Source organism: Ochotona curzoniae, unplaced genomic scaffold (genome assembly GCF_017591425.1).
Source record: "Ochotona curzoniae isolate NIBS_2020 unplaced genomic scaffold, NIBS_Ocur_1.0 scaffold_1852, whole genome shotgun sequence".
Taxonomy (NCBI): Eukaryota; Metazoa; Chordata; class Mammalia; order Lagomorpha; family Ochotonidae; genus Ochotona; species Ochotona curzoniae.
This window is the reverse complement of record NW_024467087.1, coordinates 15,279,797-15,296,769: the sequence shown is the minus strand read 5'-3', so window position 1 is coordinate 15,296,769 and position 16,973 is coordinate 15,279,797. Positions and strand designations below refer to the sequence as shown.

Genomic DNA, 16,973 nt, shown 5'->3' with positions numbered 1-16,973 from the left:
CTTTCTATTAACCCCGATTTTCAATCAATTAATCTTTAAAAAAAAAAAAAAAGCATAAACAGAAGGGGCCCGAGGAATGGCATCCTGTATATACTTGTAGAGATTAGCGGTGGTCAGCCTTCCCTGGAGCTTTCATACTCGCAGGACAAACAGGGTGAAAACAAGCCCAGTGAACACCTGAAACCTTTGGGACCTTGTGGACTCCAAAACTCCAAGCCGTACAATCAAAGCAGACAGGCAACTCCCTAGCATGAGAAGGGGGGACGACCCTGCAGCAGACACGTTCATAATGACGTGAACCATCACACTAAGCAGGATTTTAAAAGGGCTGTCAAAGTGGCCTCTTTCTAGTTCAGATCGGATTTTACTGGCAAATAAGTTACTAAAATGTTGAAAGCCCTACTTTGATTTCTGAACTCTACGACTTTGGACTTGCACTCTTAGAACAGGAAATGCTTTTTTCCTTATTGTCGTTTCTTACCTGCTTTAGAATCCTTCATTATCACAAGAAATAAAATGGTTAATATGTGGACATAACAACAAATGGTGAGATAAATATGAAAGGGGGAGAGGCTTATTTCAATCTGACTAGAAGATCTTCAGAAGGCCATAAAAACGTTTTAAGAATCAGAAGAATGAACTAGTAACTCTCAGAGTTTAGAAAATGAAATTAGAGAAAGTTCCATGCGGTTATGTAGTTTGGCGAACTCAGTCTGTTCTCCACCTTTACCTCCTGGATCCATTTTACTGAAAATAAACACCAAAAACATTTTACATAAAACTCTTTGTATCCTGTTAGATCTTCTTTTTTTCAAAAAAAAAAAGACTTATTTATTTTTTTATTGGAAAGGTTAAAAGAGAGAATGAGAAACAGCGAGAAAGACCTTACATTCACTGGTTCACTCCCCAAACAGCCACAAATGCCAGAGCTAAACTGATCTGAGCTTCCTCTGGGTCTCCCATGCAGGTGCAGGGTTCCAAGGCTTTGGGCCGTCCTCCTCTGCTTTCCCAGACCACAAGCAGGGAGCTGGATGGGAAGTGGAGCAGCAGGGATACGAACTGATGGCCATAAGGGATCCTGGTGCATGCAAGGCGAGGACTTTAGCCACTAGGCTACTGTGCCTAGATCTTAAAATATAAACATCATAACAACGTTGTCTTAACTCAATACTGATGTGTTTATACTTTTTTTGCTTGCTTTTTATAAACTGACAAAACAAAGTGTGGATGTCAGAAAAGTTCAGCAGCTTTTGCTTCACCCTCAAGAAAAAAAAAATATTTAAAAGTAAATAAATTTTAAAAAATAAATTGGTTAACATTTAAATTACACCTAGAAAAGAAAGGTTAAGACACTTTTATGAAAAGGCCACTTTTACATCCCCGAGTTAACTTTATAAATGGTACTAAGATAAACACTGTATTGCTGCCCATATTTCTCCTTCAGTTTTTACCCAACAGATTACTCTCACACCTTTTTCCTCATAGCTTCCGAATGATAGAAATGTTTGCATTGTGACTGAAACCTGCCTTTGCACTTGTCATTCCAATGTGAGGGAAAGCCAACTGCCTCCCTGACTCCCCATGCACTGCACCAGTAGATTTGTTGTAGATTTTCCACAGTCGGCCCAGCTGGCACACACAGTCTGAGGCTTCTCCTTCACGCCTGCGATTTACCTCTCAATGAGGCCATTTGCTCTGGGTCACAGCATCTGGTCCATAGTTGGTATCTGCTCAAAATCTACTTGTGGAATTAAGGAGTTAAGGAAGGGAACAGAAATTCTTTTCAATTCTATTGATACTGACTGAGCATTGTATTTGCAGAGTTTTTGCTGAATCCCATTTGTTTCAGGTTGCTTAGTAATAAATTAGTGACATTAACTGCTACAGATTAACACTGGAACAGTATCTATATCAGCAAGCACATTTTTGCAGGTTTCATAACCTCTCTTTTCACATTCTCACAAAGTATTTTCCACATAAATGAGCCATCTAGGAATCCCAAATGGTTAGGAAGCCTACATGCTTTTGAAAACTGCTTCCTTAGTGTCAAATCAATTTTTTTCAATAGAGATAAAATATAGAACAAGATAAGCCTATTTGGTCCATTGCAGTCAGATGCTTCTGTATAATAATAATAATAAAAACCTCAACATTATTTAACCTAACTAGCTTTTTTGTTTATGTAGCTCAATGCTGGAATTTTGGAAGAATGAAAGTCTAAATAACTGTAGTGTAGTATGAATCCCTCTAATGAAAAAGTGCAAAGGGAAAAACAATTCAGATGATAGCAAAAGAAACTGAACTCTATTCTGCAAAGTCCTTCGCAGTCCTAGCGTTCAGTTATTGAGAATTCTCCATGAGCCACAGATTGTGCAAGATGTTGGGGGAACATATATGACACACAGGACGTAATGCTTGTCCTTAGGTAATATCCCAGTCAGTGAGGGTAGAATTTGTACCCGACTCATTTTCTTATAATATGAAAATGGGTGTGACACAAATTTGCAAGCGACTCAAGGTCACTCCATTTGGTCTCTGCATCCTTAGGCCAGAGGAACAGACAGGGAAAGGGTAGGCATTCCCAAACCTGCCTGATCAATGAATCCCACCAAGGGGCTTCCTGAAACACAGATCCCAGGATTCTTCGTGGAGAGTCTGCAACAGGTCTGCATTGGATATGGATACATATGGTCACAGAACTTTTGGAAACAATCTAGAATATGAAGATGTGTAGCAAAGGTGTCAAAAAGTTAAACATTTCTAGAAAATCTTGCTTGTTAACTGACTACACAAAGGGATGATTTGCCAAAGTTTTTCTTCTGAAATGCCTTAAGTAGAAAGAGTAGGAGGAAGACTCATTTTCTAAGCTTAAAAAAAAAGGGGTGCCATTTGGCAGTGTCTACAAACTCTGTATCCATGTCCACAAGGAGACTTAAATTCCCTTTTGGAAAAAAAAAAAAAGTGAGGACTCGGCACCGTGGCCTAGTGCCTAAAGTCCTTGCCTTGAACATGCCAGGAGCCCATATGGGTGCCGGTTCTAATCCCGGCAGCTCCACTTCCCATCCAGCTCCCTGCCTGTGGCCTGGGAAAGCAGTCAAGGACGCCTTGGGACCCTGCACTCAAATGGGAGACCTGGAAGAAGTTCCTGGCTCCTGGCTTCAGATCGGCTAAGCTCCGGCCTTTGCGGTCACGTGGGGGAGTGAAACATTGGAGGGAAGATCTTCCTCTTTGTCTCTCCTCTTCTCTGTATATCTGACGTTGCAGTAAAAATAAGTAAAATCTTTAAAAAAAAAAATAGTGAAAAGGTAGGGCCAGCAATGGGGCATAGCAGGTTCAGTAGCTGCCTGAGCACTAACATCCTATATAATTCCTGGCTGCTCCATTTCCAGTCCAGCTCCCGATGAATGAGCAGGTACAGCAGAGGAGGATGGTCTAAGTGTCTGGGCCCTTGCCACCCATGAGGAAGACCTGGAGGAATCTCCTGGCTCCTGTCTTTGGTTTAACCCAGCCCTGGCTGTTGTGGCCATCTGGGGAGTAAACCAGCAGATGGAAGATCTATGTCTTTCCCTCTCTTTAACTCTGCCTTTCAAATACAAGATAGATAGATATCTTTACAAAAGTGAGAAGGATTTCAAAGAAAAAATTGTTCCAACATTTGAATCCCAGTTCAGGGAGTCAGTGCTCAGTCTGGAAAATGGGCAGAGTGATGTTTAGTGACCAAATAAGATATTATGGAACAGATAAAGCTCTATTAGCTAACCTATCTGTTCCTCAGTGCTGAATGCACCCAGAGAGTGGTGCCTATTAGTCAGCTTGGATCGTTTCTGGAAGGAGGCAGAGAATCCAAACAAATTAACTAGCAGCTACAATGATATGAAATAAACTTGACAATGGTGACAGATGTGGATGAGACAACTTCGAGGCAGGTGTGCCAACATCCTAGCAAACAACTGGGGGTGTCAGGGAGGGAAAACAATGTATGAACATTGCCTCTTTCCCATCTCTGCAAAAACATATGACAGCTGCTATGCGAAAAGGAAATCGGATGAAAAGTGACTAGTAATCAAGTCAGATAATGGAGTTCATTTCTGAAATGAGACTACCATTATTTCTGATGAAAATTAAAGGCAACCTTTGCTATATGTTGGTGCAAGGCCAAAGAACAAACATGTAACTGTATACAGAGCAATGGATAGATATGTTACGGAGGCTGAATATTTTCTACAGTACCTTCAACAAAGCCATGCAACGGGGGAAAAAAAGAGCTGGTATTTTTCTGTAGTTTGAATATCACTAACCAGGTTAAAATTTCTAATCAATTTAGCTTTGCAAATGCATATTAATTTGATGAGATTTTTAGTGAGACTTCAAAATGCTGGTAAAAGTTCTGAGTCTTGGGGCCGGTGCCATTGTGCCTGCATACACTACGGGCACAAGTTTGCATCCCTGGTGCTCTACTTTCAATCCAGCTCCGTGCTTATGGCTTGGGAAAGCACTGGAGGATGGCTCAGTCCTCGGAACCCTGCAACCATGTGCAACCTGGATGAAGCTCCTGGCTTCAGATAGGCCCAGCTACCACCACTGCGGCACCTGGGGAATGAACCAGCAGACAGAACATCTCTGACTCTCCTTTCTGTAACTCTGCCTTTTCAATAAAAAATAAATATATTTTTTAAAAAGTTCTGAACCTTAAGCAAAATGAGCACATATGCTCTAAAGGCCAGTATGAATGAAAAATTTCTGGCTATCTCAATTTCTCTGTAAAGTTCTATGCAGCTTGCACAAAGCAACTATCATTTCAATGCAGTAAAAACCTACATAGGTGACCTCTACTGATGTCATCAGTTATTTGAAAGGTGGAGGAGAGAGAGAGAGAGAGAATATCTTCCATCCTCTGGTTCACACCCCAAATGGTCACATGGTCAAGGTTTACTGAGGTCAAAGCTAGCAGCCAGGAACTTCTTTTGGACCTTCCACATGGGTGCAGGGGCCCAAGCACCTGGGCCATCTTCTGCTGCTTTCCCAGGAACATTAGCAGGGATCTGGATGAGAAATGACGCAGGTGTCACTCAAATCAGCATTCACATGGGACAGCAGCACTGCAGACAGTGGCTTAATGCACTGTGCTGCAGCTCAAACTGGGGACATCAGTTTAAAAGCAGGGAGGAGGTGTTTTATGTTCTATGACATAACTCATATAGTTGCAAGGAAACATTTTTTGGATCCACAGAAACAGGAAAAACTGCTCATATATACACTTTCAAGGCCCTAACAGTCCAAAGTAAATTTTTTCTATTTCTAAAGCACCCATAAGTTGTCTCCACACCTTACATATCTCAAGGGTAACTTCTAAAGCTACAAATGCAAATGTCCTATGGTAGACATTCAAAGTTTACTGATTTTTTTTTAAAGATTTATTTCTATTGCAAAGTCAGCTATACAGAGAGGAGGAGAGACAGAGGAAGATCTTTCATCCGATGTTTCACTCCCCAAGTGACCTCAACAGCCGGTGCTGCGCCGATCCAAAGCCAGGAGCCAGGAACTTCCTCCAGGTCTCCCACACGGGTGCAGGGTCCCAAGGCTTTGAGCCGTCCTTGACTGCCTTCCCAGGCCACAAGCAGGGAGCTGGATGGGAAGTGGAGCTGCCGGGATTAGAACCGGCACCCATATGGGCTCCTGGCATGTCCAAGGCAAGGACTTTAGCTGCTAGGCCACCGCACCAGGCCCAGATTATTGATTTTAAAAATCATATCATACAGGTGGATCATCCATTATCCCTGTTAAACTGTGTCAATTGAAAAAGAAGCAGGCTCTGGGCCAGGGGTGTGATACAGATGGTGAAGTCACCACATGTTACACTAGCATCTCATACGATAACAGGTTCTAGTCCCAGCTGTCCCACCTTTGGTTCAGCTCCCTGCTTGTGGCCTGGCCTGGGAAAGCTGAAGACTGCCCAAGTACTTGGAGCCCTGCCAGCCACGTGGGAGACACAGATGGTGTTCAAGGTTCCTGGCTTTGGCCTCACCCCTTCCTACGCTAGCAACCATTTGGGGAGTGAATCAGAAGGCAGAAACTATGTTTCTCTGCCTCTCTCTGTATCTCTTTCAAACAAATAAATAAATTTAAAAAGCAGCCATGTTCGGAGAAATTTGTGGTTAACTGGAGGAACAACATGATAATTATGAGGAAGGGAACAGAGTTCACTGTTAACTTTTTTTGAGGTCGAACTTTGGGTAGCAATGTGGAGTTGTAGCAAGGGGATTAAGCGGCTAGAGACAAACTAGCCAGGGCCCAACCTATTAATTAACTATGTGACCTTGAGCAAGTCATTTTACCTCTCTGTGTCTGTTTATTACCTATAAAAGGAGTGGGTTGAACTTTACCACAAAATAACCTTCCAGCTCTAAAAGTTTGATGTTGCAACTTCATGGAGAGAGGGGAGGAGCAGATTCAATTCAACGTATGCTGCAGTGTCTCTCCTTGAAAGCTTGAAAGCCCACAAAGAATTGACAGGGAGCGGGAATCTCAAAATGAATTCTGCACCATTCTTTCTCAGAATCTGGCGCCCAATCGCCTGCAGCGATGGTTGCAGGAGGCACTCAAATCACCTCTGATGTTTGCAAAGTGGAGCACGGGTAATATCCTCAATTACATACGAAAAGTTAGGCATAGGGCTTAATGGTCCTATTCAAAGTCTCCCGAAAGGCAAATGGCTTAGTCTACCCGACCACGTGGCGCAAAAGAGGCCCGGTGCGTCTGGCAGGGAGGCCACGACCATAGAAGATGGCCAGCGGTTCTAGTATCACTGTACAGCACCGAGAGGCCTTAAGCCTACTACTGGGTTCAAATTGCTTGAAGGTCAGGTCGGCGGGACCGAGCCGATTCCTCTACTTATAAAACTCAGGGTCTGAATCCTGCGGATTCGAAATTCCCACGAAAGTGACCGTTTTAAGTTATTCAGGGGTGGGAGGGGGAGGAAGCCCTGGGAGGCATAGGGGAGCCTATGGCGCTCAAGCCCTTGGCCATCCAGGTGGGGGTTAACGTGGGATGTGTCAGTCACCTGCGAGCCGGTTCCTCTGCCTCGGGCTTCGGACGCACACTGTCCGCACCAAGGGCACCAACTTCTGCTTCAAAGCCCCCGCCGCCAGGCCTCCACACCGGAACATTTCGGCCACCGCTACTCGGGCCCTCCTCCTTCCCTTTCTTCTTACGCACCGACAGATGGGTCACACACCACGGCGCCGGCCCCGCGCCCCCGCCTTCCACACGCACACTACGCAAGCTCCTCCTCCCAGTCCCGGGTGGGCATTGGACAGCAAGGACAGCTGGCTAGAGCTTGGGCGGGGGGGGGCTCGCGAGCGGAGGCCTACTGCGCAAGCGTCTCACTCGGCGCCACATTGCGATTGGGCTACTTGCAGAGACGGTTTGCGCATGCGGCTAGCTGCCCGCCTGTACACAGATACCCCCTATCCTCCCCCGCCGCGATTCGGCTGTGCGCCTGCGCGCTCGCGCGCCCCGTAGCTGGGAGTAGCGTTTCCGCGAGTCGGTGGCGGCGGCTTGGATGGCTGGGTTGGGAAGGTGTCTGAACTGATTCCTAGAGCCGCTTTTCTCAGTGGTTGTGGCTGGGGTTGTAGCGCTGTGTGTAACGGGAACCACTGATAGCGCTTCACACCGTACGCCGTCCTTTTTAAGGTCACAAGACTCTTAAGCCTTTTGGATTCTCTTCCCAGAGTCCACTTTGCTTGGCTGGGCCACCTGACTTCTCAAATCTGGCGTGTACTTCCGTCTTTTACAAGGCACAGGACACTCTCCCACCCCGACGGTCTCGTGCCGCGCACTCTGCTGTCGTTTCCCTTTTACGTTATGTAATTCTGTGGCCTAGATGCTCCTCGCCAGGCACTGCGGCAGGTCCTGCTGTTCAAGCTTCTGTGCTTGAAAGAGCAGGATGCTGGCGAAAAAACTCACACTTGGAGCTTCGCAGACTTTGTACGAGGCGTCTAAAGGAGGGCTTTCACAATTGTGGGAGCAGCTGGATGAGCTGCTGAGTAGAAAAAGGTGCGAAATACAAGCTGGATTGCGAATCATTTTTTGTCAGTGTGCAGCATGTGACACATACATGACATTCCCAAAGATTGGGGTTATGTATTCACTAAACAAGTTTTTAAATTTATTTTTTCAGCAATGGATGTTTGGACTGAAAGAGGCTCTGGCGGCTATGAAAAATATAGCATGCGGCTGCTGTCTTGTTGGGGAGATGACAGGATACCTGTCACTTAAATGTGGGCTAGTATGTGACCTGCTGCCAGAGCCAGAGAGAAGAGTATGGAGTCACTGAGGAAGATCAAAAGCTCATCAGGAAAGAGCTGTTGTTTGAGCTCGCTCTCAAGGGTGGGTATTGAAACCCACACAGTGGAGGAGCAGGATTGACACTGCAGACACTAGCTGCGTTGCCACTGAGAAAGGAGTTAGAGTGGGTAGTAGGCAGTCAGGGTATTCTGGGTACCCAAGTAAAAGAGAATTTCCCCACCATGTCTTGGATTCACCAGGGCACATCTCTTCCAAGGGACAAGAATGCTATTAGCATATCAATTCCCCACCTGAAGTAATGGCCACTACCTCTGGCCATTGTGGGAGGGCCTCAGGCTGATATCTTTGTCATTGAAAGGAGGGCAGGAAGAAGTAATACACATCTGCCTAAGGCCTGGAATGTCCTATGTCTGGCACCTCTGTGGCCTTTTGTCCCAAGGCCAGGTACCATGGAAACCAGGAATTTTCTTTGTTCATGGAGAAACATCTTTGAGGGAAACCTTTAAAAGGTGCATTCCCCACCATTCATAGGGGGTCTCATTTTCCTCCTGCCACTATGGCAGAGCACTAAGGTCTTTTTTACTCTTCCTCCTGCCACTATGGCAGGGGGTAAGGGTCTTTTCTATCTCAAAACCCCTGAAGAACCTAGGCATTTTCTGCCTTTTGTGATTCTGCCTTAATGGCTTGGCTGGGGGCTGTGTGAACTTCAGGCCTGATAGTCTACTTGACACCTGGCAGGTCACCTAGGCAGACCACTCCTCAGGAAGGAGGTACCTGGTGTTTGATAAGATTCACAGCCCAATAGCTCATCGATTTGTACTTTTTGAAAATTGCTTGTTTCAAACCCACCAATAGAAGCCTGCTAAGTCATGACTGTATAATTAATAGCCTGAAGTGTATAAGAACTGGGGGGCTTGGGCTCTCGGCCCTTCCCTTGGCTCTTCTGGCTCGCGCTTCTTTTGTCCTCCTTATGGATCCTTGCAGCCTCGGCTGCGGCTGCCCCTCCCCCGCCCAGCCATGCTGGGCTGGGGGAGGTCGCTGGGAGACCTAGGCTAACCTGAATAAACCACCTTTTTGCCTCAGCACCAACTTCAGACTTGATGATTATCTGGGGGTTTCAAAAAACCGGCACAACACCCCCTCCCGTCGCTAGGACGGGAGTCTTCTCTTCTCAGCCTTTCTAATAAATCTTGCTTTAAAACTAAACTGTGTCCGCATGAAAATTCTTCTTTCCTGCGAGACAAGAATTTGAGGTTGCTGCCATACTCGGAGTCAAAATTCCTGCAACAGTTTTGGTGCCGTGTGACTCGGATTCTACCAGCAAGAGTTCATCTCCAGCCAGCCTCCAGACATCCACCTCGTCGGACGGTGAGCAAAGCGGACTCTCTATCCTGTTTTTCGGAGACACTAGCTCTCCACAATTAGTAACTCTCAGAAAAAGAAACACCGGGTCCCTGTCAGCCAGTTAAATGCGTCTAGCGCGGCTGCCGGTCTTAAGACTCAGGGGCGAGGCTTGCTGAGTTTGGCTAAATTGATCCCCTGGAGCTGGGACACTTTTCTGATCTCTCCTTGCTTCCCACTTCCCGTAGATCAGTGCCGCAAGAACGACAGGGAAAGCCTGGGTAAATAGGGGATCTGACCAGGGCACTCTGGTGTTCTCCGAAAGCCCATCGGCTGACCCTGGTTCCCAGAAATGCCCAGTGGGCAAGGCGCTGGGAAACGGCTCCTCTCGCTTCTGTGGATCGGCGCCTAAGGAAGGATGTTGGGGTTAGGCCTGGACGAGTAGGGGATCTGGTCAGGGCACCCCCTGATGTTCCCTGAAAGCCCGTCGGCTGACCTCAGTCCCTAAAAAGCCCAGTGGGCAAGGTGCCGTGAAACACCGCTCTGGCGGACTGGCCTCTCGTGGAGGATGTGGGAGAAGGCGTGGACGAGTAGGGGATCTGGTCAGGGCACCCCCTGACGTTCCCTCAAAGCCAGTCAGCCTCACCCTAGGCCTCCAGTGAGCAGAGGACCGTGAAGCGCTTCTCCTGGGAAAGGCACCTGGGTGCTCAGTCTACGGAAGTGGGGGTTCTATCTTTCTCTTCTCTCTCCTCGGCTCCAGGAATGTCGGTTTTGTCCAGACTCAGTTTCCTTTCGCGGACTAAGCCCGTCGTGTGAGACTGGGAGAAGTCTAAGGGCGCCTCAGAAATTCTGGTCAGGGCCACTCCCTGATGCTTTTCGAAAGGCCTCTGGACTGTACCCCGGACTCCGACAGCCTGTCAGGGTGTCGGGCTGAAATATGCACTCTTTTCTTCCTTCTACGGGGACTCAGTCATCACATGGCGAGGCCACGAGCCCTGGGCTGCGTGCCTCAATTCCCAAACAGCCTCAGGCACTGACGAGTCCTCCGTTACCTTTTCTGATATCTTCTCCAAAAGCTTTTTCTCACTAAGTCTCCTCATTCTCTATGGATTCAGTTTTTGGGTTTTCTTTTACTGGTTAGTATGTGCTGAATATCAATTGGTCTGTGATGGGGAAAAGGAAAAGGCAGGCAGAGTTTCTTTCTAGGCCCCACTATAGATGAGATCTAAGAAACTTAACTGGAAAGTGCTTAACTCCTTCACAAGGCAGTCAGCAGAGACAGTTCCTCCAGGTTAGCTCTTAATCAGTGTAGTCGCTAATGTGAGCAGAAAGCCAGAGTCAACACATGTACTCCTCCAGCTCTAGTTAAGGACATTGTTACACAGGCCTATAGGATGCTATCAGGCAAAAGTTTGAGGTCAGGCTTGTCAGCTCGAGGTTAGAGCAAATTTCAAATGGAGAGCATATTTTGTCCGGCAGAAGTCCCAGACGCATCAGGGTGCAGGGGATATTTTTTGGCACATGCTGCTTCTGACTTATATGTTCTTCAGGACATCAGAGTGTTGCACCAGGCTGAGGCCTAGGTCTAGCATGGCGCAGGAAACGGGAGCGGATTTTTCACTCCTGGCACATGCTGTTCTAACTGAGGCACATCCCATAAGGCATGGGAGGTCAAGCGACGTGAGTCAAGTGTACTGACTTCACTCCCACCTTCCTCCCTACTTCTGTGGTCTTCAGAGTACAGCTGGACGCCACGGGCTAGCAATAGGAGTTTTAAGAGACGTCTTAAACTCAGGAGAGATAGAAACTGAGGGACGCTTCTGTTTTCTTATCCTCTCTTCAGATGGGAAGCAAGCCATCCACCACAACCCCCCTTGGGATTTATCCTCAAGCATTGGGATTCCTTTGATCCCCAGAATCTAAAGAAAAGGGCCTGATCTTTTTCTGCACCCAAGCCTTAGCTGCCAGTTTTGAGCTTTAGAGTGGAGAGAGTCTGGATGGGCCTCTTTACATAGCTATGCTGCTGTGCTGTGCTGGTTTTTACCTTGGCCCTTCCCTGTTCTGTCTTTTAGCTTTAATTGTTTCATTTTAGGCTTAATTGTTAGAGATCTAACAGGAGGTAGAAGTTCATTTTGTCTCTCCTTGGTCACTGATCTCGGGAACCAACGGGAATATTGCTGGTTAACAATGGGCCAGACCCCAGACTCTTGCACCCCCAGGGAGAATTTAAAATTCATTAACTCTTTGTAGCCTGAGAGATTCCTTCCCTTTGCAGTTCCCTCTGACCCCGACTACTAGTATTTCATTCTGTTCATGTGCTAAATCATAGTTTTTCTGTGTCGTTGCAACTGGCTTCAGCGATGAGTTCTCAGTGTTTTTGCAATGTTTTCTGCTGCTTTCGTTGCTGTTTGGTCTTGAAATTTAACTATCTACTGATTTATAGTGCCATCCTAGCTCTGATCAGATCCGGCCTACAGTGTTTACACCTAGAGTGGTGCTTGCTATAAGGAGGAACAGATTCTGCGTGTGAGCTTGTATATTCTATTAAAGTGAATGAACATTTGCATAATTACAAAGATTCTTGGTGAAGTTTCAAAAACTGCTAATGCATATGCTGGTGGTTATGTTTATTGATCAAGTTGGCTTTTAATCGTGAAGCTGTATCACGTTGTGGAATTATTTGTATTCTTACATTGTCAATTATTTATGTTCTAATTTGCAAAAATCATCGTGTGAGATTTTGTCTTACAGGAAGAAAACAAGTTCTTAAAGGATGTATGGTACAATTGAACATATTGTGTACGATATTTTCTAAATGTTTATCTTTGGGGCAATGGAATTGAAATCTGATTCTTTGTCAAAGCAACTTTTTTTAAGTTCTCTTCAAGTTATTTTCATCGTATTGGTGACTAAATCTGCTAGCTAGTTCCAGTATAATGAAATATTAACAGACTGCTATTGGTACAAATGTGAAAACATCACTAAAGTCTAATAATCTTATTGCTTTATTGTTTATAGCTGTTATCCTAATGAACAAGGCCTAAACAGTACTAGTGTACTCGAAGTCAAAAATCCTGCAACACCACCAAAGGTAACCTTTCAGTGACGAAGCATGTTGACCGTTTTCACCTGCCAACCTCACAAAGGTGATAGGAAGTCAAAAAGAACCAGTATTGTGATGCATCCTACAGAAAGTACCATGCTGTTTGTCAAACTAAAAGATCTGGCAATTAAAAAAAAATGACAAAGTACATACTATATGAGGAAGTATGCATAAGGACAGCTATATTTGAACTAGTAAAAAAAGCTTATTTTAAAAACATTATTATTATTATTATTATTATTATTGGAAAAGTAGAGTTACAAAAAGAGGAGAGACAGAGAAATATCTTCATGCCCTGGTAAATGATGAAATGGCTGCAATGAGCAGAGCTGAGCTGATCTGAAGCTAGGAGCCAGAAACTTCCTCTAGGTCTCCCACATGGGTGCAGGGCCCCAAGGCTTTGGGTCATTCTCTATTGCTTTACAAGGCCATAAGCAGAGAGCTGGACAGGAAATGGAGGTGCTGAGATATAAACTTGCACCCATATGGGATGCCGGTGCTACAGGCAGAGGTGTCAGGATTGATCGAACAGGTAAGAAGATGCTTAACTGAGTCTCAGGAAAACATTTGGCCTGAAACACAAAGCACAACAACAAAAACACTTTTGAGTCATATTGTGGCTTTTTAGGGTGTGATGTGTACATTTAATAAGTTTGTCTCTGAGGGCTATAAGGAATATCTGAAGTGTGTAGGATGGACCACTCCAAACAGAATGTCTTGAAGTTTTTATTACGGGGTGTGAACGAGATCACACCAGACATGTCTAAGGTTTTATTAAGGAGTCTTTATTAACCAAGCTTGGTGATAATAGAACATATTAAGATAGCAGATGACAAGTCCAATCAAAGAAGTATACAGGGGCCATGCTCAGGGGATTACCTGTCCTGGATCAGGCAAGAGTCAAGGTGCCAGAGTAATGGAAACAGCTGGTCAGAAAGAGAGTGCAAAGGGGCTTGTGAGGGGAGGGGTTACACAACAATGCAATACCTTCTCTCAATTGATAGGTGAGTCACAGGTGGGCAGGAACGAATACCCAAATGTTGTGAGTTAAGGAGTTAATTGGCGCTCATTGAGATGGGCAGGAACAGGAACTGGGCTAAAAAAGACTAATTGGACTCATCTGCATCCAAAATCCAGGCTGAATTAGGACTTGGGGGGAAGAGTATACAAGGAAAGGTGAAGGAGTAATCACTGGCTGCACTCCATAACATTTTTACTAGTATATGTAGGTCCAGTGTTTTAACAGTAGAGGGAATTTTCATGATAGGCAAACCGGTGAAAAGGAAAGATTTAGTAGCTAAAGTGATTCAGAACTCATAGACTGTGCCCAGAGGATTTAGAAAACTTGTAATGTCCATGAAGAGATAATCGGGCTACCTGGTCCTTTACATGTGGCCAGGCATTACTACAGAAAAAATTAGCCATGGTTAACTCCTGAGCCAGGCTCTGAAGCTCAGAATGGCACTGCCCTCTGACTGGGGCTTCCAAAATGTTGCAGCATTGGTTTCACTATGTTAAACTTGAAGAAAGCCAAAAGGGAAGGACAACATAGTCAACTTGAACTAAGGGAGAGAGGAGGAGATACCCTTGGGGTTTACAACCAGAGTGAGACAGCAAAGAGTTAACACTGAGACTTGGTGGCATTAAATTAAGCCATCACACCAGGTGTTCTTGGTTTGTGACATGCCTCTAGTCCACAGACACTCTCTGCTCCTTCATAGCGGCTTTAGCCTGCTATGTCACCATGCTGGTGGTCCTTGGCCTGATCATGTACATGATGAAGTTATGCACACACACACACACACGTGCACATTATGGAATGGAGGTAAGGAATGACCTGTTTTAGGAAATCTAACCCAAGAAACAGTAGCCTTTGATTGGTGAAAATGATCTGGTGTTTCCCTACCTGCTAAGCAAAATCATTCAGTGTTCAGAAGCGCAGGTGTTTTGTGATCGCTTAAGCAGCGCTGCTTTGAGGCATAAATATTGAAGATGTCAATTCTAAAATTAGGTGAAATTTATTTCTTTAATTTTAAAAAAGATTTATTTTTATTACAAAGTTAGATATACAGAGGAGGAGAAACAGGAAAATCCTTCATCTGATGATTCACTCCCCAAGCTGCTGCAGCGGCCGGAGCTGAGCCAATCCAAAGCCAGTAGCCAGGAACCTCCTCCAGGTCTCCCACATGTGTGCAGGGTCCCAAGGCTTTGGGACGTCCTCAACTGCTTTCCCAGGCCACAGCAGGGAGCCGGATGGGAAGCAGGGTGGCTATGATTGAAACCTGCGCCCATATGGGATCCCTGCACATTCAAGGTAAGGACTTCAGCCACTAGGCCACTGCACTGGGTCTTATTTCTTTAGTGTTTAAAAAGATTTATTTGTTTTCATATGAAAGTCAAAGTCAGAGATAAGGAGAGACAAAGAGATCTACCCTCCACTGGTTCACTCTCCAGACGGCTGTAATAACCAGAACTTGGTTAATCCAAAGCCAGGAGCTGCTTCCAGATCTCCCACATGGGTGTAGGGGCCTGTTGTGGGCTGAGGAGTTGGTTAGCATTTGTTAAGCTTGGCTCCTGCAGGAAATGGGCCTGGAGGCTAGTGGCACCTTGTCTGTCAGACTCATTAGCATCCAATTGTTCTGCTAGAGGCTTGGGGGAAAGGTATGTATGGCTGAATAAAGGGAGGCCAAGAGATACCTCTTCCACCACTACTGGTCTCCTGTCGGTGTCCGATTCCCTGACCCTTGCCGTGTCCATGCCACTGGCCAAGCTGTCCGGTACAGGTGGCGCCTAACATGGGGCACGAATATCTGAGGGACCCCTGGACCTGCAAAGGTAAGTTTAGAATTTAAGAATTTTGCAGGGGCATTATTGATTTAATCCCCAGAACCTCTCCCTGCGCTAGGGCACGAGGGACAATCTGAGGGACCCCGGAAATGTAGAGGCAGGTTTAAAAATTTTCACAGGGACATAAGTAAATTTATCAGGGAGCAATAATTCGCTAAAATGCAGGTAATTAAGGGAGTCCGAGATCTGCTCCACTCACAAGGCACCGACAGTAAGCTTAAGGCCTCGCAGAAGTTCGTTGAAACTATGCGACGTATCCCCATGGTTTGCTCTCCTTGTAGCCACCTTTTTCCTCTGGCACTTGGTAAATATTGCTTTGTCATCCCGTCAAGCGGTGGTGCATCCCTTCCTTCAAAAATTATCTGTAAGAAGGGGGAGGGAGCCGCAAACCAGAGTAAGTAGACAGAAGGAACTCCAAACCAGGGTAACAAAGAAGGAGCTGCAAGCCAGGAATAGTAGACAGAAGGAACATCAAACCAGAATAAGTAGACAGAAGGAATTCCAAACCAGGGCAAATAAGGAAAAGAAACCGCAGAACAGACAAAGTCTAGAGCAATTGTGCGAAGTAGATTCAGAGTCCTCTTCTGAGGATGAGGAAGGGGTAGAGGATGGAAGTGAGTCTTCCGAGGATCCCCCGCCCATTGGAAGTTTGGCTGAATGCTTTTGCTGTCTGTTTTTTGATTCATCCAGACCTCCAATACCTGACTCTAAGTTTTCTGTTGCCTGGTTGTCCACCTGTTAAATATTTTTATAATATGATCAGGAAAAAAGGTAAAGTCAAGAAAAAAGATTTTACAGAACTTGTCCTGTAGGCTTGCAAATTGTACTTTGGTAGGTCTTTTGTTGTGATAAATGTTTGGCAAGCTAGCTTCATCTGCATATCCATGGCCCATGGCAACTTTTAGGGTTTTAGAATTCTAAGAAACACAAGTAATGCAAGGCAAATCATTTGTGATATTTTCAGAAATGTAAATTTTCTCGCAAATAATTTGTTTTAGAAGTAAACTCTAATGCATTGTTAAATTATTTCAAGGTATAAGTTAGATTAATGTGGTATTGTATACAAAGCATTTTTATAGTTTAAAATAAGTCTTGTGTTTTTGGCTGTTATCAAATTTCTCACTGCTTTAATTGGTAAAGATTTTGTATTTGTTTTAAAGGTGTTTGAGTGATGATTCCATGTCAAATATGGAGTCTAATCTATAATGCGTTATACTAACAACAACAAAAACCTTCTTTTAGATATTTTTAGCCATCCTTAAAAAGGCATCCAAAAATTCAAGTTTCCAATTCTAGAGTTTCCCTTGGTATTCGTATAAAGCCTCAGGATGCCAACGGATTTGTGGAGACAGTTAATCAGGCTGATTGGATTAAG

The 16,973-nt window shown here is 45.1% G+C and overlaps 1 protein-coding gene across 3 annotated transcripts in view; it reads right to left on the bottom strand.

Annotated features, from left to right (window-relative positions):
- AIFM1 (apoptosis inducing factor mitochondria associated 1) overlaps positions 1 to 7,300 on the bottom strand; it is a 35,733-nt gene extending 28,433 nt beyond the window's left edge. For 2 of the 3 annotated variants that reach the window (XM_040999799.1, XM_040999800.1), the window contains exon 1: positions 7,061 to 7,261. In XM_040999799.1, the coding sequence (XP_040855733.1) occupies positions 7,061 to 7,166 (106 nt within the window). In that variant the 5' untranslated portion in view covers positions 7,167 to 7,261. Of the gene's footprint in view, positions 1 to 7,060 lie in introns of all 3 variants that reach the window. The other variant, XM_040999798.1, reaches the window with a different exon arrangement.
- Between the last annotated feature and the right edge of the window lie 9,673 nt (positions 7,301 to 16,973).